This window comes from Globicephala melas, chromosome 12 (assembly GCF_963455315.2).
Source record: "Globicephala melas chromosome 12, mGloMel1.2, whole genome shotgun sequence".
Lineage (NCBI taxonomy): Eukaryota > Metazoa > Chordata > Mammalia > Artiodactyla > Delphinidae > Globicephala > Globicephala melas.
The window spans coordinates 45245768-45270811 of NC_083325.1; the positions used below are offsets into that span (position 1 = coordinate 45245768).

At 35.5% G+C, this 25044-nt stretch overlaps 2 protein-coding genes across 12 annotated transcripts in view; one reads left to right on the top strand and one right to left on the bottom strand.

The window, feature by feature from the left end:
* The window catches only part of ASB3 (ankyrin repeat and SOCS box containing 3), a 151296-nt gene that overhangs the window by 28743 nt on the left and 97509 nt on the right, over window positions 1-25044 (top strand). The gene's annotated exons all lie outside the window — the stretch shown is intronic.
* ERLEC1 (endoplasmic reticulum lectin 1) overlaps window positions 1-25044 on the bottom strand; it is a 34077-nt gene that overhangs the window by 6121 nt on the left and 2912 nt on the right. For 2 of the 4 annotated variants that reach the window (XM_030877205.2, XM_030877204.2), the window contains exons 2-10: window positions 22364-22468; window positions 20567-20647; window positions 19914-19991; window positions 19710-19773; window positions 18678-18712; window positions 16441-16664; window positions 16219-16348; window positions 5559-5720; window positions 4870-4929 (exon numbers count right to left, since the gene is read on the bottom strand). In XM_030877205.2, coding sequence (XP_030733065.1) covers window positions 4870-4929; window positions 5559-5720; window positions 16219-16348; window positions 16441-16664; window positions 18678-18712; window positions 19710-19773; window positions 19914-19991; window positions 20567-20647; window positions 22364-22468 — 939 coding nt within the window. The remainder of the gene's footprint in view (window positions 1-4869; window positions 4930-5558; window positions 5721-16218; window positions 16349-16440; window positions 16665-18677; window positions 18713-19709; window positions 19774-19913; window positions 19992-20566; window positions 20648-22363; window positions 22469-25044) is intronic. The other 2 variants (XM_030877206.2, XM_030877208.2) reach the window with 2 other exon arrangements.

Consider the following 25044-nt stretch of genomic DNA (forward strand, 5'->3'; position numbering starts at 1 on the left):
CGAGTATACATATGATTAGTAGAACTAAAAACACTTAGAGGCAAAGGAAACAGCCACAGCCACTGCTACAGTGGAGCTTATTGCCTAGTGGGAGAGCCATTAAACATTCTTTTAGCAACTACACTGTAAATTTCTAGAGAGACAGGGATTAGAGCTGCACAGTGAATCAAGAGGTTGGATATGGAACAAGAGTGCCTGGGTTTGAATTTTAGTTTCACCATTTACTACCTATGTGATTTTAGGCAAGTTACTAAATCTTTGCTTCAGTTTCCTCATCTTGGAGTAACAATACTCATCTCTTACAACTGTTACGAGCATTAAATGAGTTGATATTTGTAAAGTACTTAGAACAATGCCTGGTATACAGTAAGCACTATATTTGTTAGCTACTATTATTTTTCTATCTCCCAAAGCTCCTACCAGAGTTCTTCAAGAAGTTCTAGGGACTTCCCTGGTGGTCCAGTGGTCAAGTGCTCCCAATGCAGGGGGCCCCTGTTCGACCCCTGGTCAGGGAACTAGATCCCACATGCTACAACTAAGAGCCCGCATCCTGCAACTAAAGATCCCACATGCAGCAATGAAGATCCCGCATGCTGCAACTAAAACCCGGCGCAACCAAATAAATTTAAACAAAAAGAAAAAGAAAAAAAAAGTTCTAGGTTACATGACCTTGACTAAAATAAGTTTGATAAAACCTAGTGTTCGCAAGTGTATACGAAAACAGCCATTGTTAATGGAAATGTAAACTGGTCCAACCCTTTGGAAAGCAATTGTTCAGTATGCATACATTTTGACCTAGCAAGTACATTTCTAGAAATGTGCCCTATGAATATACTTGCAAAAGTTCACAAACACAACTATTTAAAAATGCTCACTAAGATGCTGTCACAGCAAAAACTGGAAACAACTCAAAGGCTCATCAATACACGTCTGGCTAAATATACTGTGGGTAGAGACATAATCCTCTGAACCTGCTGAAAAAAATAAGATCAGTTGTTGCTGGCATGGAAAGATCTCCAAGATACTAGGTGAAAAGAAAAAGTGCTGAGCAGTGCATTTAGTATATCCCTTCTGTATAAATAAAAGGGTTACATCAACATTTACATATAGGCATTTTGTTCCCTTCTGGTGGGTTAGCTAAGAAAGTTAACAGCTGTTACTTTTTTAAAAAATTTATTTTTTAAAATTTATTATTACTTATTTATTTATTTTCTGAACCCCCTCCCTCCCCCCGGCCTGAGTGAGCCAGAGTCCCCGAATCAGCTGCTCCTTTTTTTTTCTTTTTTGAATTTTATTTTTTTATGCAGCAGGTCCTTATTAGTTATCCATTTTATACACAAGAGTGTATACATGTCAATCCCAATAGCCCAATTCATCACCACCACCCCTGCCACTTTACCCCCTTGGTGTCCATAAATTTGTTCTATACATCTGTGTCTCAATTTCTGCCCTGCAAACCAGTTCATCTGTAACATTTTTCTAGGTCCCACATATATGCGTTAATATACGATACTTTTCTCTTTCTGACTTACTTCACTCTGTATGACAGTCTCTAGATCCATCCACGTCTCTACAAATGACGCAATTTCGTTCCTTTTTATGGCTGAGTAATATTCCATTGTATATATGTACCACATCTTCTTTATCCATTCGTCTGTCGGTGGGCACTTAGGTTGCTTCCATGACCTGGTTATTCTACATAGTGCTGCAATGAACATTGGGGTGCATGTGTCTGTTTGAATTATGGTTTTCTCTGGGTATATGCCCAGTAGTGGGATTGCTGGATCATATGGTAATTCTTAGCTTTTTAAGGAACCTCCATACTGTTCTCCATAGTGGCTGTATCAATTTATATTCCCACCAACAGTGCAAGAGGGTTCCCTTTTCTCCACACCCTCTCCAGCATTTATTGTTTTTAGATTTTGTGATGGTGCCCATTCTAACTGGTGTGAGGTGATACCTCATTGTAGTTTTGATTTGCATTTCTCTAATAATTAGTGATGTTGAGCAGCTTTTCATGTGCTTCTTGGCCATCTGTATGTCTTTTTTGGAGAAATGTCTATTTAGGTCTTCTGCCCATTTTTAGGTTGGGTTGTTTGTTTTTTTAATATTGAGCTGCAGGAGCTGTTTATATATTTTGGAGATTAATCCTTTGCCCATTGATTCATTTGCAAATATTTTCTCCCATTCTGAGGGTTGTCTTTTTGTCTTGTTTATGGTTTCCTTTGCTGTGCAAAAGCTTTGAAGTTTCATTAGGTCCCATTTGTTTATTTTTGTTTTTATTTCCATTACTCTAGGAGGTGGATCAAAAAAGATCTTGCTGTGATTTATGTCAAAGAGTGTTCTTCCTGTTTTCCTCTAAGAGTTTTACAGTGTCCGGTCTTACATTTAGGTCTCTAATCCATTTTGAGTTTATTTTTGTGTATGGTGTTAGGGAGTTTTCTAATTTCATTCTTCTACATGTAGCTGTCCAGTTTTCCCAGCACTACTTATGAAGAAACTGTCTTTTCTGCATTGTATATCCTTGCCTCCTTTGTCATAGATTAGTTGACCATAGGTACGTGGGTTTACCTCTAGGCTTTCTATCCTGTTCCACTGATACATTTCTGTTTTTGTGCCAGTACCATATTGTCTTGATTACTGTAGCTTTGTAGTATAGTCTGAAGTCAGGGAGCCTGATTCCTCCAGCTCTGTTTTTCTTTCTCAAGATTGCTTTGGCTATTCAGAGTCTTTTGTGTTTCCATACAAATTGTCAAATTTTTTGTTCTAGTTCTGTGAAAAATGCCATTGGTAGTTTGATAGGGATTGCACTGAATCTGTAGATTGCTTTGGGTAGTATAGTCATTTCCACAATGTTGATCTTCCAATCCAAGAACATGGTATATCTCTCCATCTGTTGGTATCATCTTTAATTTCTTTCATCAGTGTCTTATAGTTTTCTGCATACAGGTCTTTTGTCTCCTTAGGTAGATTTATCCCTAGGTATTTTACTCTTTTCATTGCAGTGGTAAATGGGAGTGTTTCCTTAATTTCTCTTTCAGATTTTTCATCATTAGTGTATAGGAATGCAAGAGATTTCTGTACATTAATGTTGTATCCTGCTACTTTACCAAATTCATTGATGAGCTCTAGTAGTTTTCTGGTAGCATCTTTAGGATTCTCTATGTATCGTATCATGTCATCTGCATACAGTGACAGTTTTACTTCTTTTCTGAAGTGGATTCCTTTTATTTCTTTTTCATCTCTGATTGCTGTGGCTGAACCTTCCAAAACTATGTTGAATAATAGTGGTGAGAGTGGGCAACCTTGTCTTGTTCCTGATCTTAGTGGAAATGGTTTCAATTTTTCACCATTGAGAATGATGTTGGTTGTGGGTTTGTCATATATAGCAAGTTCCCTCTGTGCCTACTTTCTGAAGCGTTTTTATCATAAATGGGTGTTGGATTTTGTCGAAAGCTTTTTCTGCATCTATTGAGATGATCATATGGTTTTTCTCCTTCAGTTTGTTTTTATTTTTGGCTGTGTTGTGTCTTTGTTGCTGCACACGGGGTTTCTCTAGTTGCGGCGAGTGGTGGCTACTCTTTGTTGTGGTGCCCGGGTTTCTCACTGCGGTGGCTTCTTTTGTTGTGGAGCACAGGCTCTAGGCACGTGGGCTTCAGAAGTTGTGGCATGCCAGCTCAGTAGTTGTGGCTTGTAGGCTCTAGAGCTCAGGCTCATTAGCTGTGGTGCACAGGCTTAGTTGCTCTGTGGCACGTAGGATCTTCCCGGAGCAGGGCTCGAACCAGAGTCCCCTGCACTGGCAGGCAGATTATTAAGCACTGTGCCACCAGGGAAGCCCCAGCTGTTACTTTTGAAAAATGGGACAACAGTGGAGGAAAATTTTATTTTCATTCTATATTTCTGGCATATATTCCTTTAATTATATGAAAAAAAGCCACTGGGTATTATCTGGGTTGTACTTAGATGACACTTTTTTTTTGTATTAATAAAAAAATTAAGTAAAACATCCAAGCAGCAAGAATAAATGGAAAGCATAGTAAAATGGAATATCTCAGGCTTAAGTGAAGAATAAAACGTTCTAGTTTACAGACACCTCATAAATTCGGAGTGATTTACTTGTGGAAAGTGAGTTGATCTTTCCCATTATGATCCATCTTGAAATTTAAGATCAGCTCAAAACATCTCAAGAAGGCAAATACAGTATTTTCTAATTACCCATTGTTATTTATTTGGGGGAATAAAAAGAGCCTTTTAAAACAGATCAATATTTATTAATGTTTGTTTTCCATGTCTAGTAGTTTACCTTACTAATAAACAAACTACAACAATGACAAAACTACTGGGGCTTGAATTTCAGAATTTAAGCAGCTTTGGCTCAAGTGTAGGAGAATACTGATTTATGAAATTATGAATAAAGAGCCAGTGCATTTAATCTTAAAACTTATTTTAAGCTTAGATGATATGGTACCTTCTTTTAGTTGAGAAACCTGCTGTATTTATCCTGTTTTACTAACTCTAGTGATATACTATCTTACCATTCACTTAATTTAACGATGAGTTATAACAATGACTAATTTCTTGGTCAAAGCTAAAGAGGTTAGTCACTGTAGTTTATTATTCCTCCAGGCTCACAGTAATACAAGAATCTGAGTAGTTAATAAATGACGTTACTTTAAGATGATTGACTTAGTCTTAACTGACACCAAGTTTTCCATTTTCCAGAATTTAGAGACACTTTGATGAATATTTCCATATTAAAATCATCTTATAATTAAAAGTAACACCAACCCCCACCCCTTTTTTTTCCACAAAAGATTTTTGAAACTTTAATCCGCCTAGTGGTAGAGTGATATAAACGCTGTTCTATACCTCATGGTATTGATGTACATGTTTGCCATAGCAGAATTCATATTTCCACCAACCAACACCCTACAGGAAAGGAAACAGATCAAGTTATAGTACAGAGAAAGGCATATTGGGGTCTGTCTCAATACTGCCGCATGATAGTGATTGACATACATATAATTTAAAAAAACTGTACTAGCAATAATATGGTTGAAAATCAAAATTAAAAATTACTGATAAACTTTAAAAAATAGACATTATTAGAGAATAATTGCTGTACCACCCTGGTAAAATAAAGTAAAATGAAAATTCCACTTATAAGTGTATTTCCCACTGGAGTTCTTAGGGGCAAAATTTAACCTTTGTAGATATTAGCTCAAATTTTAAATGTGATTGCTACATAACCAAAATGTTGGCTACACAATCATTGATGCCCATTCCAGCAATTAGCCAGAATCACATATGAAGTACTTAAGTATATATATTTTTGTCAAGTAAACATCAAGTTTTAGCCTGTGAGTAAAGAGAATATAATGGCTATGCATTGGATTATAATTAGATGCAGAGAGAAAATGTCCATTGGGAAGCTTCCAGAATCCTGCCATTTCTCTATAGACAAAAAATCTTTTTCAGTGCTACTAATGCCCCTTGATAAATAACACACAAGTGAAAGCTGTAAGAATAAATACTTAAACTGATGGTTCACTTCTCACCCCGTGAAAGCAGTAGGAACCACTAAGGAACTCTTTTATGAGTTGGTCATCTGTCAGTTTGGATATGTGGGTTGTTCCAACTGTGAGCATTGGCTGAGAACCAACAGCAATGGGTTTGTGGATTGCTGGAAATCTCTCTTCCTTAGTTGATTGCATATCTTCCTAAAATTAAATAAACATATGTTTAAGGGCTTCTTTGCCACACAATTTTTTTCAGTATGACTTAAATTATTATTTTTAAACTTCAGAAAATTTGGAAAAAATGTCCACTCATTTTTTTTTAATTAATTAATTTAGTTTTGGCTGCATCAGGTCTTTGTTGCTGCACATGGGCTTTCACTAGTTGTGGCGATCGGGGGCTACTCTTCGTTGTGGCACGCGGGCTTCTCACTATGGTGGCTTCTCTTGTTGTGGAGCACGGGCTCTAGGCGCACGGCCTTAGTAGTTGTGGCACGTGGTCTTAGTTGCTCTACGGCATGTGGGATCTTCCTGGACCAGGGCTTGAACCCTGTCCCCTGCATTGGCAGGTGGATTCTTAACCACTGCACCACCAGGTAAGTCCCTGTCCACTCATTTTTAATGTGTTTTAAGAAAATGAATTTTGCAACACTTAATAGCATAGAGAAAGCTCTAGGCAAATGTTAGTTCCATTTACCAGTTAGGGGCACGGTGACCCATAGAGGGATAATTTCCATTTCACATATTTTGTCTCATATTTTTATTAAGTACTTTGCTACATGTTAGATTTTGTGTTTCTACATTTAGTGTTGGAAATGTGATTACTATGGGTAAAGAAAGGATAACAAGCAGGCTAATAAAGAGCTGAGTGGGACAAATATGAATATTAGTTATAATTGCTCAAATGTAGCAGGACCTGGTTGTCGCCCTGGAGGAAACTGCAGTTTAATAAAGAAAGGGTAGAGGGAAAAGCAGTTTCACAGAGGTAGGGGTGATTCAAGTAGACTTTGACAAAGAACTGAAACACGAAGACTTCACAAAGAGAAAGCCCTTGATTAATCCATGAAACATTAATAATTTGTGACTTACGTGAATGTCTGTGTATGTGTTTTGTGTGCGTGCATATGCATGTGAACCTGAAGAAGAGGTAAGAGCAAAGATGTGTGGTATGGTATGATATGTAAAACCAGAGAGAAGCAGGCACTACAGATTGAAAACTATGTAATGCTAAGTAGTTTGGACATTATCTTTTAGGTTTTAGGCAAAGATATGGTATGATCAGATTTTTAAGTAATTACTTTAGCATGGGCAGGGAAGAAGGAATGGTAAGAACAAATCTGGAGGTGGAGAGTCAAGTTAGGAGCTGCAATTACCCAGGCCACAGACAAAGTGAATCTAACATAAGGGAGTGACACAGTAAGCAGAGAGGAAATGAATCCAGACCAGAACTGAAGAAGTGGGTGTACCAACTAACTGAATAAAATAATTTAAAAAAATTAAACAGTAAAATGTATAGACTCCTTTTTCACCCGCTGTAGTTGCCATTGACCAATTGTGGTCCTTTTCTTCTTTTTCAGCTTGTAGGATTTACTGGGTGGTTACTCTGGAAACCAATGACCTTATCCTCTCTCTCCTCCAATACTAAGAACAAAGATTGGCAAGATGGCCTCTTGTTTTTTGAAAGAACCTTGAATTTTACATATAACTCTTTCTATATTCAGAGCCGACTACTATGCTCCTGACAGTATTTTAAGTATGGAGTATTAAAAATGAAGTACCGACCCTATTTTTCTGTTTTTTTCTTTTGCTCTACCCAAGAATCTTACATCAAACTTACGGGGTCTTCAACAATTACAACAGCAACAGTCCTGAGATCAATTTTAAGTAACTTTGTGAATCAGCTATAAATCTTCTAGTAGAAGATGTATTTTGTAATGTAGTACTTGACCACTGGGACACTGATACCCATAAAAATGATCATCTAAAGCAAAAAAAAAAAAAAAAAAGCAGCAGACATAGTTACTACTCATAAGGAGCTAAGGTTCACTAGACTAAAGTAATTACTTACAATATATGAGACCTATAGTAAGGTTAGTGAACAAAAGAATAATAACGCATAGTGAAACCTGCAGATGAGAAAAGGGGAAGAGGTAGGAAGAAAAGAAGAATGACAATTTATTATTCCTTCTTGTGGACAGAACATCTACTTTCATTTTTAAGGAAAACTACTCCAATAAAAGCAAGATGATAGTAGTTTTTGTAGCAGGGTTTGGAAATTCATAAAATAGATTTTTAATAAATCCAGTAATTTCCAAATTAATTTAATGTAATAACACAGGTGGAACATCAAACCAAAATTCTAATAGCCATATATGTATTGTGTTTAAAAAAGAAAAAAAATCCTTTATGGTAAAGCTTGATTCACACTTAAAAGGCAAACCATATGCCAAATATCAACATTTTTAAAGTTATGTGTAATAAACTAAGTTTCTAAAAAATTATTCTGAAGGATGATCAGTTTTAAGTAATCACTCATCCTACAGTATTAGCTAAGATTTTCATGTACTCTAAAGATGCTAAGTATTTAGAAAGCATTATCATCAGTGGCTTTATTTTTAATAAATTTATTTATTTGGCTGCATTGGGTCTTCATTGCTGTGCGTGGGCTTTCTCTAGTTGTGTTGAGTGGGGGCTACTATTCATTGCAGTGTGCAGGCTTCTCATTGCGGTGGCTTCTCTTATTGCGGAGCATGGGCTCTAGGCGTGCAAGCTTCAGTAGTTGTGGCAAGAGGGCTCAGTAGTTGTGGCACACGGGCTTAGTTGCTCTGTGGCATGTGGGATCTTCCCAGACCAGGGCTCACACCCGTGTCCCCCACACTGGCAGGCGGATTCTTAACCACTGCAACACCAGGGAAGCACATCATCTGTAGCTCTTTTTGTTTTTTCTTTTTTCTAAAATTTGTTTTATACAGCAGGTGCTTATTAGTCATCAATTTTATACTCATCAGTGTATACATGTCAATCCCAATCGCCCAATTCATCACACCACCACCCCCAACTCCCCCCCGCCGCTTTCCCCTCTTGGTGTCTATATGTTTGTTCTCTACATCTGTGTCTCTATTTCTGCCCTGCAAACCAGTTCATCTGTACCATTTTTCTAGGTTCCACACATATGCATTAATATACGATATTTATTTTTCTCTTTCTGACTTACTTCATTCTGTATGACAGTCTCTAGATCCATCCGCGTCTCAACAAATGATCAAATATCGTTCCTTTTTATGGCTGAGTAATATTCCATTGTATATATGTACCACATCTTCTTTATCCATTCGTCTATCGATGGGCATTTAGGTTGCTTCCATGACCTGGCTATTGAAAATAGTGCTGCAATGAACATTGGGGTGCATGTGTCTTTTTGAATTATGGTTTTCTCTGGGTATATGCCCAGTAGTGGGATTGCTGGATCATATGGTAATTTTATTTTTAGTTTTTAAGGAACTTCCATACTGTTCTCCATAGTGGCTGTATCAACTAACATTCCCACCAACAGTGCAAGAGGGTTCCCTTTTGTCCACACCCTCTCCAGCATTTGTTGCTTGTAGATTTTCTGATGATGCCCATTCTAACTGGTATGAGGTGATTGTAGTTTAGATTTGCATTTCCCTAATAATTAGTGATGTTGAGCAGCTTTTCATGTGCTTCTTGGCCATCTGTATGTCTTTTTTGGAGAAATGTCTATTTAGGTCTTCTGCCCATTTTTAGGTTGGGTTGTTTGTTTTTTTAATATTGAGCTGCAGGAGCTGTTTATATATTTTAGAGATTAATCCTTTGTCCGTTGATTCGTTTGCAAATATTTTCTCCCATTCTGAGGGTTGTCTTTTTGTCTTGTTTATGGTTTCCTTTGCTGTGCAAAAGCTCTGAAGTTTCATTAGGTCTCATTTGTTTTTGTTTTTATTTCCATTACTCTAGGAGGTGGATCAAAAAAGATCTTGCTGTGATTTATGTCAAAGAGTGTTCTTCCTATGTTTTCCTCTAAGAGTTTTATAGTGTCCGGTCTTACATTTAGGTCTCTAATCCATTTTGAGTTTATTTTTGTGTACGGTGTTAGGGAGTTTTCTAATTTCATTCTTTTACATGTAGCCGTCCAGTTTTCCCAGCACCACGTATTGAAGAGACTGTCTTTTCTCTATTGTATGTCTTTGCCTCCTTTGTCATAGTCATAGATTAGTTGACTATAGGTGCGTAGGTTTACCTCTGGGCTTTCCATCTTGTTCCATTGATCTATGTTCCTGTTTCTGTGCCAGTACCATATTGTCTTGATTACTGTAGCTTTGTAGTATAGTCTGAAGTCAGGGAGTCTGATTCCTCCAGCTCAGTTTTTTTCCCGTAAGACTGCTTTGGCTATTGGGGTCTTTTGTGTCTCCATACAGATTTGAAGATTTTTTGTTCTAGTTCTGTAAAATCTGCCATTGGTAATTTGATGGGGATTGCATTGAATCTGTAGATTGCTTTGGGTACTATAGTCATTTTCACAAATTGATTCTTCCAATCCAAGAACATGGTATACCTCTCCATCTGTTTATATCGTTTTTAATTTCTTTCATCAGTGTCTTATAATTTTCTGCACACAGGTCTTTTGTCTCCCTAGGTATTTTACTCTTTTTGTTGCAATGGTAAATGCAAGTGTTTCCTTAATTTCTCTTCCAGATGTTTCATCATTAGTGTATAGGAATCCAAGAGATTTCTGCGCATTAATTTTGTGTCCTGCAACTTTACCAAATTCATTGATTAGCTCTAGTAGTTTTCTGCTAACATCTTTAGGGTTCTCTATATATAGTATCATGTCATCTGCAAACAGTGACAGTTATACTTCTTCTTTTCCAATTTGTATTCCTTTTATTTCTTTTTCTTCTCTGATTGCTGTGGCTAGGACTTCCAAAACTATGTTGAATAATAGTGGTGAGAGTGGACATCCTTGTCTTGTTCGTGATCTTAGAGGAAATGCTTTCAGTTTTTCACCATTGAGAATGATGTTTGCTGTGGGTTTGTTGTATATTGCCTTTATTATGTTAAGGCAGGTTCCCTCTCTGCACACTTTCTGGAGAGTTTTTATCATAAATGGGTGTTGAATTTTGTCGAAAGCTTTTTCTGTATGTATTGAGATGATCATATGGTTTTTCTTCTTCAATTTGTTAATATCACAAATTGGCATTTGGATCACACTGATTGATTTGCGTATATTGAAGAATCCTTGCATCCCTGGGATAAATCCCTCTTGATCATGGTGTATGATCCTTTTCATGTGTTGTTGGATTCTGTTTGCTAGTATTTGTTGAGGATTTTTGCATCTATATTCATCAGTGATATTGGCCTCTAATTTTCTTTTTTTGTAGTATCTTTGTCTGGTTTTGGTATCAGAGTGATGGTGGCCTCACAGAATGAGTTTGGGAATGTTCCTTCCTCTGCAATATTTTGGAAGAGTTTGAGAAGGATGGGTGTTAGCTCTCTACATGTTTGATAGAATTCACCTGTGAAGCAATCTAGTCTTGGACTGTTGTGTGTTGGAAGATTTTTAATCACAGTTTCAATTTCATTACTTGTGATTGGTCTGTTCATATTTCTGTTTCTTCCTGGTTCAGTCTTAGAAGCTTATACCTTTCTAAGAATTTGTCCATTTCTTCCAGGTCGTCCATTTTATTGGCATAGAGTTGCTTGTAGTAGTCTCTTAGGATGCTTTGTATTTCTGCAGTGTCTGTTGTAACTTCTCCTTTTTCATTTCTAATTTTATTGATTTGCATCCTCTCCCTCTTTTTCTTGAATCTGGCTAATGGTTTATCAAGTTCATCTTCTCAAAGAACCAGCTTTTGGTTTTATTGATCTTTGCTATTGTTTTCTTTGTTTCTATTTCATTTATTTCTGCTCTGATCTTTATGATTTCTTTCCTTCTGCTTACTTTAGGTTTTGTTTGTTCTTCTTTCTCTAGTTCCTTTAGGTGTAACATTAGATTTTTTTGAGGTTTTTCTTGTTTCTTGAGGTAGGCTTGTATAGCTATAAACTTCCCTCTTAGAACTGCTTTTGCTGCATCCCATAGGTTTTGGATCGTCGTGTTTTCAGTGTCATTTTTCTCTAGGAATTTTCTGACTTCCTCTTTGGTTTCTTCAGTGATCTCTTGGTTATTTAGTAAGGTATTGCTTAGCCTCCATGTGTTTGTGTTTTTTACGTTTTTTTCCCTGTAATTCATTTGTAATCTCATAGCGTTGTGGTCAGAAAACATGCTTGATATGATTTCAATTTTCTTAAATTTACTGAGGCTTGATTTGTGACCCAAGATGTGATCTGTCCTGGAGAATGTTCCGTGCACACTTGAGAAGAAAGTGTAATCTTCTGTTTTTGGATGGAATGTCCTATAAATATCAATTAAATCTATCTGGTCTATTGTGTCATTTAAAGCTTCTGCTTCCTTATTTTCATTTTGGATGATCTTTCCATTGGTGTTAGGTGTTAAAGTCCCCCACTATTATTGTGTTACTGTCGATTTCCTCTTTTATAGCTGTTAGCAGATGCCCCATGTATTGTGGTGCTATGTTGGGTGCATATATATTTATAATTGTTATATCTTCTTCTTGGATTGATCCCTTGATCATTATGTAGTGTCCTTCCTTGTCTCTTGTAACATTCTTTATTTTAAAATCTATTTTATGTGATATGAGTATTGCTGCTCCAGCTTTCTTTTGATTTCCATTTGCACAGAATATCTTTTTCCATCCCCTCACTTTCAGTCTGTATGTGTCCCTAGGTCTGAAGTGGGTCCCTTGTAGACAGCATATATATGTGTCTTCTTTTTGTATCCATTCAATGAGCCTGTGTCTTTTGGTTGGAGCATTTCATCCATTCACGTTTAAGGTAATTATCGATATGTATGTTCCTATTACCATTTTCTTAATTGTTTTGGGTTTGTTTTTGTAGGTGCTTTTCTTCTCTTGTGTTTCCCACTTAGAGAAGTTCCTATAGCGGTTGTTGTAAAGCTGGTTTGGTGGTGCTGATTTCTCTTAGCTTTTGCTTGTCTGTAAAGCTTTTGATTCCTCCACTGAACCTGAATGAGATCCTTGCCGGGTAGAGTAATCTTGGTTGTAGGTTCTTCCCTTTCACCACTTTAAGTATATCATGCCACTCCCTTCTGGCTTGTAGAGTTTCTGCTGAGAAATCAGCTGTTAACCTTATGGGAGTTCCCTTGTATATTATTTGTCGTTTTTCCCTTGCTGCTTTCAGTAATTTTTCTTTGTCTTTAATTTTTGCCAATTTGATTACTATGTGTCTCGGCGTGTTTCTCCTTGGGTTTATCCTGTATGGGACTCCCTGTGCTTCCTGGACTTGGGTGGCTATTTCCTTTCCCATGTTAGGGAAGTTTTTAACTATAATCTCTTTAAATATTTCCTCTGGTCCTTTCTCTCTCTCTTCTCCTTCTGGGACCCCTATAATGCAAATGTTGTTGCGTTTAATGTTGTCCCAGAGGTCTGTTAGGCTGTCTTCATTTATTTTCATTCTTTTTTGTTTTCTCTGTTCTGCAGCAGTGAATTTCACCATTCTGTCTTCCAGGTCACTTATCCGTTCTTCTGCCTCAGTTATTCTGCTATTGATTGCTTCTAGTGTAGTTTTCATTTCAGTTATTGTATTGTTCATCTCTGTTTGTTCTTTAATTCTTCTAGGTCTTTGTTAAACATTTCTTGCATCTTCTCGATCTTTGCCTCCATTCTTTTTCCGAGGTCCTGGATCATCTTCACTATCATTATTCTGAATTCTTTTTCTGGAAGGTTTCCTATCTCCACTTCATTTAGTTGTTTTTCTGGGGCTTTATCTTGTTCCTTCATCTGGTACATAGCCCTCTGCCTTTTCATCTTGTCTCTCTTTCTGTGAATGTGGTTTTTGTTCCACCAGCTGCAGGACTGTAGTTCTTCTTGCTTCTGCTGTATGCCCTCTGGTTGATGTGGCTATCTATGAGGCTTGTGCAAGTTTCCTGATGGGAGGGACTGGTGGTGGGTAGCGCTCCATATGTAGCTTTTTAAAAATAATTTTTCTCAACTTGCAGATTAAACACATTAATTAAAGAAGAATAAACTGGTACTTCTACCTTGAAGAATAGTTAAAGTTGGACTTGTGAATCATTTTGATCAAGCTGACTTTAAGTACCTGTCAGTACTTAAACTACTATCAAGAAGAAGATGAGAACTGAATTCCATCTCTAATCTTTCAATACATCACTTCAAATAAAATGCATATTAAGTTTAAGATAAATTTTTCCTCCTCTCAGAATGGCAGGGTTCACAACATCCACAAAGAGTCTGGCAATACTTTCGCAGTAAGTATCCAAGAGGAAGGGGAGAAGAAGGCTTTGCAGTTAAATGTTAATTAACCCACTATAAAGTACTAACAGCATACTAGGTATCATGCAAGGAGCTGGAAACCCCAAGTAACAAAAGCATAGTTTATTTTCCCTCCGTTTAAATGAAGAACCATAGGAAAAAGAACAAATTTTAGCCATAAAAGTGCTATAATGGAGGACTGAATAAAACACAAGACCACAGAAGAGGAAACACTGATCTCTTCCGTGGGTAATCCATTAGAAGTCATGGCTCATTTGCAAAGGAAGTGACACTGGAAGCATATCTTCAAGCATACACGTGTTGACCTTCTATTAGTTCATCAGATATAGGGAGGGAGGGGAGAAGACAACAGAGGAAGAGGCAAAACAGTATATTCTAAGGCAAGGAGGTTGGAAAGAATGTGGTACTTTTCTGAAACTCTTAAGTTGTTCAAAATAGCTGGGATCAAGGGAATGGTGATGAGAGATGAAGCTGAAGGTAGATCACAAGTGGTCTTTTTTTTTTTTTTTTAATCTTTTGGCCATGCCACATGGCATGTGAGACCTTACTTCCCTGACCAGGGATTGACCTGTGCCCCCTGCATTGGCAGCGCGGAGTCTTGACCACTGGACTGCCAGGGAAGTCCCCACAAATGGCCTTGACTCTCCTTTGATAATATCATTGTATGAGCAATGATTTTATCCTGAGGTATAGATCATGTTAACTACCAAAAGATTAAATAAATAATCAAATGTTCACTTCAGAAGGAACATTTTATCAGCTGTGTGGCAGGAATTAGAAAGAAGATGCATGAGGACATTAGTTTCTGGTCTTAGAAAATGATGGGGTCCTGAACTAATGACAGGACAGAGTTGAAAAGCAGTCAGTGGATAACACTGATAGCACTGAGTAAATGATTAGAGTTAGAGATGAATTAAGAGATGGGTAAGAAAAATGACTCACGTTTCTGACTTGGACAACTGGGTAGAGAACACTGCTTTGAAAGCAATGGGGAAGACTACAAAAGGGTCAGTGTGAAAGAGAAAAAAATGGTTAAGTTTGAGATTACTGAAAATGTATATACATCCAATATGCAGATGAAAAGGGAAGATAGCATATCAAAAGGGAGAAGCAGCAGAGAGAGGTGGTTAAGAGGACAGGTTCTAGAATCAGACTACTTTGATTCTAATCTCTAACCCATCACTTGTCACTTCCCCTCTCTGAACCTCAGTTCCTTAACCTGTTAAGGTGGATAATAGTAAATCTTATACGCTATTGTAAGGATTAGATAATAGTTGTAAAGACTCAATACATGTTAATTATTTGATTGTGATTTGAGTTCAGGAGAAAGATCAGTGTTGCAGATGTATATTTATAACTCATGGATGAGCTTACTTAAGGAGACTATGTACAATAAGGAGAGAAAGCAGCTATGGACAGAACCAGGGTAAGTTCAACATTTTAAGGAGCAGGAATCAGAGAAAGAACTAGTACACAAGAGATCAGAACCAGAGAGAACCAGAGATAATGATCTGTAGTAAAGAAAGGAGAAAAAGTTCAAGCTTCTAACGCTCAGCTAAGATCAAGTTATGCATATGTTCAGCAAATTTAGAAGCAAAAGATTGCTGTTGACCTTAATAAGAACAGTTTAAGAAGAATGATAGAAATATGGTTTGATAATAAATAGCAATGAGCTGAAGAATAAATAAAGCATTAGGAGATGGGCTGCAGTCTATTTTTTCAAGAGGCTTAGCTGGTAAATCCAGTTAACTAGCTAAAAATTAAACTTAACTGAAATGAACAGGATGGCAAACTTTAAAATACTATGGAATCATGGGGGACTTTCTTGGTGGTCCAGTGGTTAAGAATCTGCCTTCCAATGCAGGGGACATGGGTTCAGTCCCTGGTTGGGGAACTAAGATCCCACATGCCATGGGATAACAAAGCCTGCATGCCAAAATACTGAGCCCACGTACCGCAACTATTGAGCCCGTGCGCTCTGGAGCCCATGTGCCACAACTAGAGAGAAGCCCATGCTCTGCAATGAAAGATCCCGCAAGCCGCAGTGAAGATCCCGCATGCTGCAACTAAGACCCAATGCAGCCAAATTAATAAAAAAGAAAATTATGGAATCATGAGTGTAAGAGAATGCTAAAATAGTTTCTGAGAAGTATTAGAATAAGGAAAAGAATTAAAATCAAAAGAATTGGAATTGACAATTTTGAGTCAGGAAAATAAATGACTACTACTATACTACAGAAATCATTAAAATACTGATATATGCTCTGAAATTTGGAAAAGGAAGCACTGAAAGAAATACTGTTAGATAATTCTCATACCTCTTTATTTCTCCTAAAAGGCACCCTCAGTATTTCTTCCTGCTGTTCCAACTGTCTCAGGGTGAGGGGTTTAAATGGTGATCCTGGTAGTGACTGGCAAAATATGTCATTCACAGGAGATGCTCTGAATCTATTCAGTGAGAACAAAGCATTAAACCTAAGCAAACGACACTTTAAAGCATGTGTGCATTTCATGTTTAAAATATTAAATCCACATCCTACCTATATTTAGGATGACTGCACAAGAGTGGTGTCAAAATGACAACTTCATATTCACAAGTTGTAACTTCAGCTACTGAAAGAATTTCATGCTTAGATTCAGGATGACATATGTACATCACAGTACTTGATCTGGGCCGGTTCTGTTTCAAACTACAAGGTGTACCATTTCCCATTCCCACTGGATAGTAGGGTGTCATCTGACCTTCGATATTTTTAGTGGGAATCTTAAAAAAAGAGTATAAGACAGACTTTTCATTAGAAATAGAGGTGGGGTGAGGATGGAGAAGCACTTATTCTGAAAGGAAGAAAACTACATTTTATTCATAAACTAACATTTATAAAGGTAACATTTCTGTACTTTCTATAAGCTCTCCCTCTACTATTCTTTTCATTCATATTCTTATTTGAGCAAATACATATTTTCAGAGCTAATTTAATACAGAATAAAAGAAAATTTTTATTTGGTGCTAAAATTAAGATGTACACTTACATAAAAAAGGCTATAATAACATAATTAATATGAATTATTTTCAAAAGTTCTAAATAAAGTGACTAAGATAAAATATAGAAACTTACTATACTTGGGCTGGTCAGAGCTTTCTTCACTAAACTCTCAAGTGAATGCCTATGTTAGAATTTAGATTCTAGAGATTTGAAGTTTGATTTGTCAAAAAGTAGGGCTACAGAGTTAACACTATGTTCTAAAACAGGAATCTAAATATTGTGCTGGTTCACTGATCTGCTTACTCTTCTTCCCTGTTATTAACAGACATACTTCTCAGCATATAAACTCCTGTACAAATCCATTCATGGCCAGCAAAAGACAGATGAAGAAATTTTCACGGAATGGGGGAATAAAGGAGATCACCCCAGAAGACAAGGATTATTAAGGAATTAGCTCCCATACTTTTATCGACATAAACACAAGAAGAATTAAATGGAAGGGCTTTAAAAGATATTGTTAATATCATCTCCAAGCAAGCTCTTTGGAGGCAGGGAGCTCATCTTGTATCACTTCGGTCCCAAAACAGGCAATAAATAAATGTTTCCAGGGGAAAGTATTTTGAGATTTCTTGTATGCTAGTTTCATCCTAGTGTCTAGAATTAGAAAATCCTGGGTTAAAATCCAAGCTTTGCATTCACTAGCCTTATGACTTTGACCAAATTTCAGTTTTTGTCATTCATAAAAGTAGAATAATAATATATACTCAAAGGCTGTAGGGAGAATTAAGCATTACCCTTTGTTACATGCCTGGCACAGCATCTGGCTTATGAATTGGGGCTCAATAAATGTTAGTTTTCTTCCCTTACCCTTTTCTTCCTCTTCCTTGATCATTTCACACTTTGAATTCCATCTTGCTATCCTCCAGAGCCAAAAATATTTTGAGATAAATATTTTATCTCAAAGGTAGTCTGTAAAATTAAAACCTTTTAAAATAGCAATGCTGTGTGTGTCTATGCATAGCTTACCAACTCCCCCAAAGCCACCCTTTTAAGTTATGGGCATCCCTTTTAAGTAATCTTTAAGGCCTTTTGCCGTTTAACTTTACTTCTAATAAAAGAATCATTATGGTATGAAACCATTTATAGAAATATCCTCTACCAATAAGTTATTTAACTTTATGGAAATTCTTAGGATTCATAAAGCATTCCTTGAACCACAGGGGCATTTAAAAACTGTAACTGGTCACCCTAAGGAATAGTTCTTTTTAAACAATCCTATTTTTCAGTCATCAATTATGCATTCACATTCAATAAGCATTCATGAAGGGCCTACATTATGTCTGGCACTCTGCTTTGCACTGTGGGGTAAAGAGAAAAAAGACAGTCCCTGCTTTTAAGATGCTTGCAGTCTGGTAGCTTGTTATTTACATTTATGATTTATCTGTTTTACCCATAGGAAATAGGGTCCAAACAACAGAAAAAATGCAAAAGCTCCAATGTTGAACAGAGGGAAAGAACCACTGCGAAGCACAGAAGTGATATAATGCTGTTATAGAAACTTTCCCAGACACATCTTTGATAAATTCATTTATTTTTGTATGATCTTAAAGTAAATAAAAGTATTATAGCATAACTTTTCTCATAAAAATCTAACATATTGCAAATTTTCTTTGACTAAATCCTTTGAGGTAGTTGAGAGATAAAGAACACATGGCTATATTCTGTCAATTAAGTTTTATAAATTCATGTCTAACAATAGATGTTAAGACTGAAAATCACCAATTATCACTTGCCTCTTTTGATTTTTCCTTTTCTTCCGCTTCTTGTTCTGTGGATTAATACAAAAGTAAGTTAAATAATGACCAGTGACTTATATACAAGATATAAATGACTAAGTTTTCATCAACTTTGTAATCTTAAACTTCTTTCTAAAGAAAACCTGGACTTCCCTGGTGGTGCAGTGGTTAAGAATCCACCTGCCAGTGCAGGGGACACGGGTCTGGTCCCTGGTCTGGGAAGATCCCACATGCCGTGGAGCAACTAAGCTCGTGTGCCACAACTACTGAGCCTGTGCTCTAGAGCCCGTGAGCCACAACTACTGAGCCTGCATGCCTAGAGCCCGTGCTCCGCAACAAGAGAAGCCACCGCAATGAGAAGCTTGAGCCCCGCAATGAAGAGTAGCTCCCGCTCACCGCAACTAGAGAAAAGTCTGCGCACAGCAACAAAGACCCAACACAGCCAATAAATAAATAAATTAAATTAAATAAAAATAAGACCCAAAACATACACATACTTTTAGCTAGATTCCTTGAAATGGTTTCTTTTGAAAGAACAGTCATATTTAATCATTACATCTTTATTTAGGAAATACTCTATTTGAGGCATAAGAACTGGCCACGACAGTTTTCTTCTGAAGTGTTTTTATCTCAGTGAAAGGTTTAATCTTAAATGAGTTGACCAATTTGAATAATATAGATGAATAAAAATATTTCATAATTTGAGGGATACATCTACATGTCTATTTCCATATATAAAAAGTTGATTAAACCAAGCAAAAGACTAACACTATATAAATATAACACTGATATGTATGGCTCACCAGATTTTAAAAATTTATTAATAGGTAGAAAAAAAGCATAATGTTTGCTAAAACAGAAAGTAATGAAAAGATCTCTTTGAAAAAGTTTTCTATGGGATTGTTCAGAAGTTTATTTTAGTGTTTTAAAATTCATACAGTCTCCAAGAAAATCTTTTAAATTCCAATTTGAACATATACTTTAAACCAAATACCAGCATTACTACTAAATCACTCTGTAGAAACAAACCTTTTTCGGATAGAAGATTCTTAGCCAACATATTCCCAAGGTAGTACTCGTGAATATTTACTTTCTATATTTAAAAATAAAATAAAAATATAGTAAGTATTTGGCAAATACATTTTTAAAGAATACAGTTTAAAACCATCCACCTCATTATTAAAGTTTTCATTTTATAATGTTCTATATTTCATATTTTGAAGAAAAAAATACCTGACCACTTTCTTTCTCTTCATGGTACTGCCGAATGTGTTTTCCGTGACATACTTCGTAAGTCCAATAAGACTCAATCTAAGACAGATGGATGTATTTATGTACAAAAGCCACACAACTCAACTGAATTCCTTTTTGATATTTTAAGCAACTGAAGATTTCTCTGAAGATTTACAGCAAGCTTTCATTAAATGAAAGTTATTATTATGCCTCAGAAAACATGAAATTACTGAAGCTTATTCATTGTTTTCACTAATTAGCTAAATGTGAAAATTCTATGAAGGAAATAGGTCTAAATATACCTGGGGTCTACAATAAACACCTGGCCAAGGGATCATTTTTTACACAGCCTAAAAAAATAACCATGAGCAGTTTTTATTAAAATTGTATATAAAGAAACTTTCTTTTGATCTGAAAAACATTCAGAGCAGTTTGGTGATATTATTTGATAATTGATATTATTGGGTGTTTGCTGCATATACTATACAGGAATTTAAATGAACAAAATACTATTAAGCAACAGTTTAGTTTTACAACTAACTTAAAATGTGATACAACATAATAAAGTAAAAAGAAACAGAGAATTATTTTCAAGGGCCTATTGGCTGCTGGAAATTTATTTTCTAGTTATCAAGTGAACATAAAATACATACTCTGTAGGAACAACTGCTCTGTTTAAATAGTGGCTCCAATAGCTCTCTTGGATTTGGGCCTTTATAATCCTTTTCTTCTTCCTATGAAAGAATTAGAGTTTAATACAATTATTCTGGAACTTCACCCAACTCTGCTGTTTAGGTATTAACTCATTGGTCAAACCACAAATGCTTGGAAATAAAAGGGGGAAAAAAGTCAAAACCTTTAATAAGATCCTATGGCATGCCACTTCTTTCAAAAGAATTGAAGTATATGCAGCAACATGGATGGACCTAGAGATTTTCATACTGAGTGAAGTAAGTCAGACAGAGAAAGACAACTATCATATAATATCACTTATATGCGGAATCTAAAAAAAAAATGGTACACATGAACTTATTTACAAAACAAAATAGTCACATATGTAGAAAATAAATTTATGGCTACCAGGAGGAAAGCGGTGGGGTGAGGGATAAATTGGGGGATTGGAATTGACATATACACATTACTATATATAAAATAGATAACTAATAAGGACCTACTATATAGCATAGGGAACTCTACTCAATACTCTGTAATGACCTATATGGGAAAGGAATCTGAAAAAGAGTAGATATGTATATCTGTATACATATATCTGTATGTATATATACATGTATATATACATATATATATACATGTATATATACATATATATATACATACATATATACATATATCTGTATGTATATGTATAACTGATTCACTTTGCTGTACACCTGAAACTGACACAACATTGTAAATCAACTATAATCCAAAAGAAAAAGAATTGAAGTATAAAATATGGAGCCATAGAATAATCTTCCATTCTTTCTTCTCTTAGAAAAAGGATAAGTATCAGTTTCCTGAACAATTCTTATAAACCTACTTCAGAATTATTAAATGCTTGTATCCAAACAAATTCTATCTATGAAAGCCTCAGAATAGTTGAATCTTATAGAATACACTGGAAAGTTTTAATATACTTCTCAGTTTTCCATATATTTTTACATTTCAGACTTGAATGCCATAAATACGTGTGTAATTGCATATGTGTGTATTTGTGTCTTAAGGTGGTTTAAAACAAGATAGCTGTCTTTCACAGATTTTAAGTCTGAACAAAACCTAAGAAACCTAAACTCACTGAGTTTAATACTTCCATTTTACAGATTGTGAAAATATTATGTAATTAGCTCAATAAACGTATTGAGTGGAGGAACTGAGTTTCAAATTTGTTCAAGGCTCCACAGCTAACTATAGCCTATACCTCAGCCTCCTGGCTCCTAGGCTGGTGTCCTTTCCATTTTACCATGCTGCCTCTCGTGTTTCATCTTGAAAGAAGTAATTGCCTTGAAGGATGGATAAGAGGCAGTTAGGGCATTTTAGGTGGAAGAAACGGGCATGAGCTAAGGTAGTAAGAAAGCACAAGGTACCTATAGATTTACTTATTAGCAATTCTTTATAAAAAATGTCACATACACATTTAAAATTTTATCTTGTTTCAAAACCTTCATTTCTATAAAAGAAAATATGCATGGAGTTAGATTTTCATCTAAAACATTAATAACTGGTTGCTAGTTTTTCCAAGTTGAACTGTAAAACTCAAAGAATTCAGGAATAATAAGGATTACTAACATTGTAAATCACTATACTTCAATAAAAAAGTGATTACTATATTTTTAGTAAGACAGAATAATTGAGAAACCTGTCACTCAATTTTATTTTAAGGTATGGAGTTGCAATGTTTTAAATAAATATCTTTGGTGACAGGGATTATCAATGTATTTATAAAAACTTACCTCATCACCACTTGTCACAAGGGGAAGAATGCATTTATATTTTTCTTTATGTGTAGTTGTCATGATGACATAATTATCTTCTTTATACAGAACTCCAGTTGTAGGCTAGAAATAGAACAAAAAAATGTACATTACTTTAGCTGATTAAACTGAACTATACTAACTTACAGTCCCAGGTTAAACTAATTCATCACTTCAACAGGATTTTTAAACATACTTGCAAAGGCAGGGAAAAGATTCTACATATTTTTTAATGACAAAATGAAGATGACAAACTTTATCCTGGTGTTACAATGTAACAGAAAAATAAGGAACAAAAATAAAGTTTGGAGTAAAAAGAAAAAAGTAGTAATGCAACAGACTGAAGTTATAATACAGATTAAAAAGCAGTAAGAGGTGTCAATGTTCATGGATACATCATCACTGAATACTTATTACTCCGACTAACAGTTACCACCTATATATGAGAATTTACAGCACTTTATAAACATACTCTCAATTCTGTTGGATGGGACACCTGAACATAATATAATGTAGTAGTTTTCATATTTGGATAACATATGGTCTTTACTGCAACTACTCAATTCTGCACTGTAGGAAGTAAGTGCACAGGCAATATGTAAATGAAAAAGCATGGTTGTATTCTGAGAAAACAAACAGCTTTACAAAAATAAAGTTTGGAGTGGGCCAGCCCAAAGGTATAGTTTGCAGATTCATGGTATATATCAACAAAACTATCCTTAAAGCAGTCTACAGTATAAAACCAAACAAATTCACAAATCAAAATGAACCAATGTAATTCAAATGAACATTTCAATTAATATAACTGATATTATTTAACTAAAAAGAAATCTCTGCTTTGTGATAGCAAATATGTCACTAACTACTAAGGCAGAAGTTTTCAAAGTCTATGAGAGGTGTTCTCTGACAATTCAATTCTCTCTTAACTTTTCTCTTCTTACAGCATTGTAAACCCACTATACTATTTGGCTATCCCTGGCAAGGAAAGAACCACCCTTATTACATATCTCTGCTCTTTTCTCAGTTTAATAAAAACAATTCCTAACTATAATAAAACCAGTACTACTTGAAACTGATGTTATCTTAAACACAAATACAAATTAGGAGATGTTTTCCCAAGACAATAAAACAAAACAAAACAGAGCAGTAAATACTAGCTGTATTAGCTATATGACACTACCAAATTAAGTTCTTTACATTTATTGTCTGATTGATGCTCGAAGCAAGCATTGTACCCATCTCACCGAAAAGGAAACTGAAGCCCAGGGCTTAAATAATTTGTCCAAGGTAATATAGCCAGTAAGTAGCACAGCCCAGACATGAACCCTAGCAGACTGATTCCATATTCTATGTGCTCTTAACTGTTTTAACATGTTTGAACTAACTTTTGTTAACATTTTCTTAGATTACTATATAGACTCCTGGACTATGGCCAAAGATCCTTATTTAAAAGATCATCACAAGTGAAGAGAGAAATCAAAGAGATTTGAAAGTCAGAGTTGTAAAGCCAAATTTGTGATAAAGGGATCCTTAGAAACATTTATTCAGTTGAGCCAACAAACTGCTGTAAGACAAAGCACTTATAATGTCTCTCGGTGTTTTCTGGATATATTCAGAACATATGATAGTGAGTTGTACAAAGCATGACTTACATTCATTTAGCTAGCAATGGATGGCCTTGAAGTCTTAGTCTTGTCAAATCATTCCTGTACTGTAGGGAAGGTGGACAGTAGCATATGACTTAAATCTAATCCTCTCTCTATTTGTGAAGTACCTGCAACTTAATATTCAGAACTGGATTCTACAGCAATATTGACTCATTTACTAAAATATTTACCACAATGCTAACAATGGAAAAAGAAACTGCTTGTCTAGAGCAACGGCAAAGAAAGGAAGACAATTCTTTCTTTGTAATTAAAACTAATCTTGGGTTTTACGTCTATGTGAAGAAATTCATTCCTCTGCCTATCGCTTTTAAGGTTTAGGTAAAAGGTAACAGAAGTAGAAACCATCACTATTCTTATTTGAAGATTTGTTGTTGCTGCAAAGATTCATTTTTCATTAGTTTAGGAAGGGCTACTTTCTTCTTTGATAAAACAGACCAAGTGGCAACTCTTCTATCTGAAAACTCTTTGCTGAAATAGTGCATCACTTATTGGGATCATGAAGTAAAAATTTTAACAAACTTTACCCTAATTTTTAATAATAGAAATTACAGGGGAAAAGTTAACCTTTTGTGATTTTCTAAGTTAAAAAATTTTTTTTGATCTACTACTAAAATGCTTCCTTCTGATTTTGTAAAACATGTTTTTACTTAAAAAAATATAATTCTGAATGCACAGAATCACAGATAGTGTAAAAAAACTTGTTCTATATAACTTAATACCTTAAAGTATTTCTAGTGTAAGATTAGTGATTTGATAAAAATCAGATTTTAATATAATGAAACTAATCAAGGGGGGTGTGGTCTTTAAGATTAAGGAATTTAAAAAGTATCTTGGCAGGGGAGAAATTCCTAATGTTTGACATGAGTCTGGAAGAATTAAGATACAGGATGAGAGAGAAAACTATCCTTGGAGAGGCTGTAAAATAAACTCAATGGCACTACTTGTTAATATATATAACATGCTTCAAACCATGGAGTTGGTCACCATTTTTCC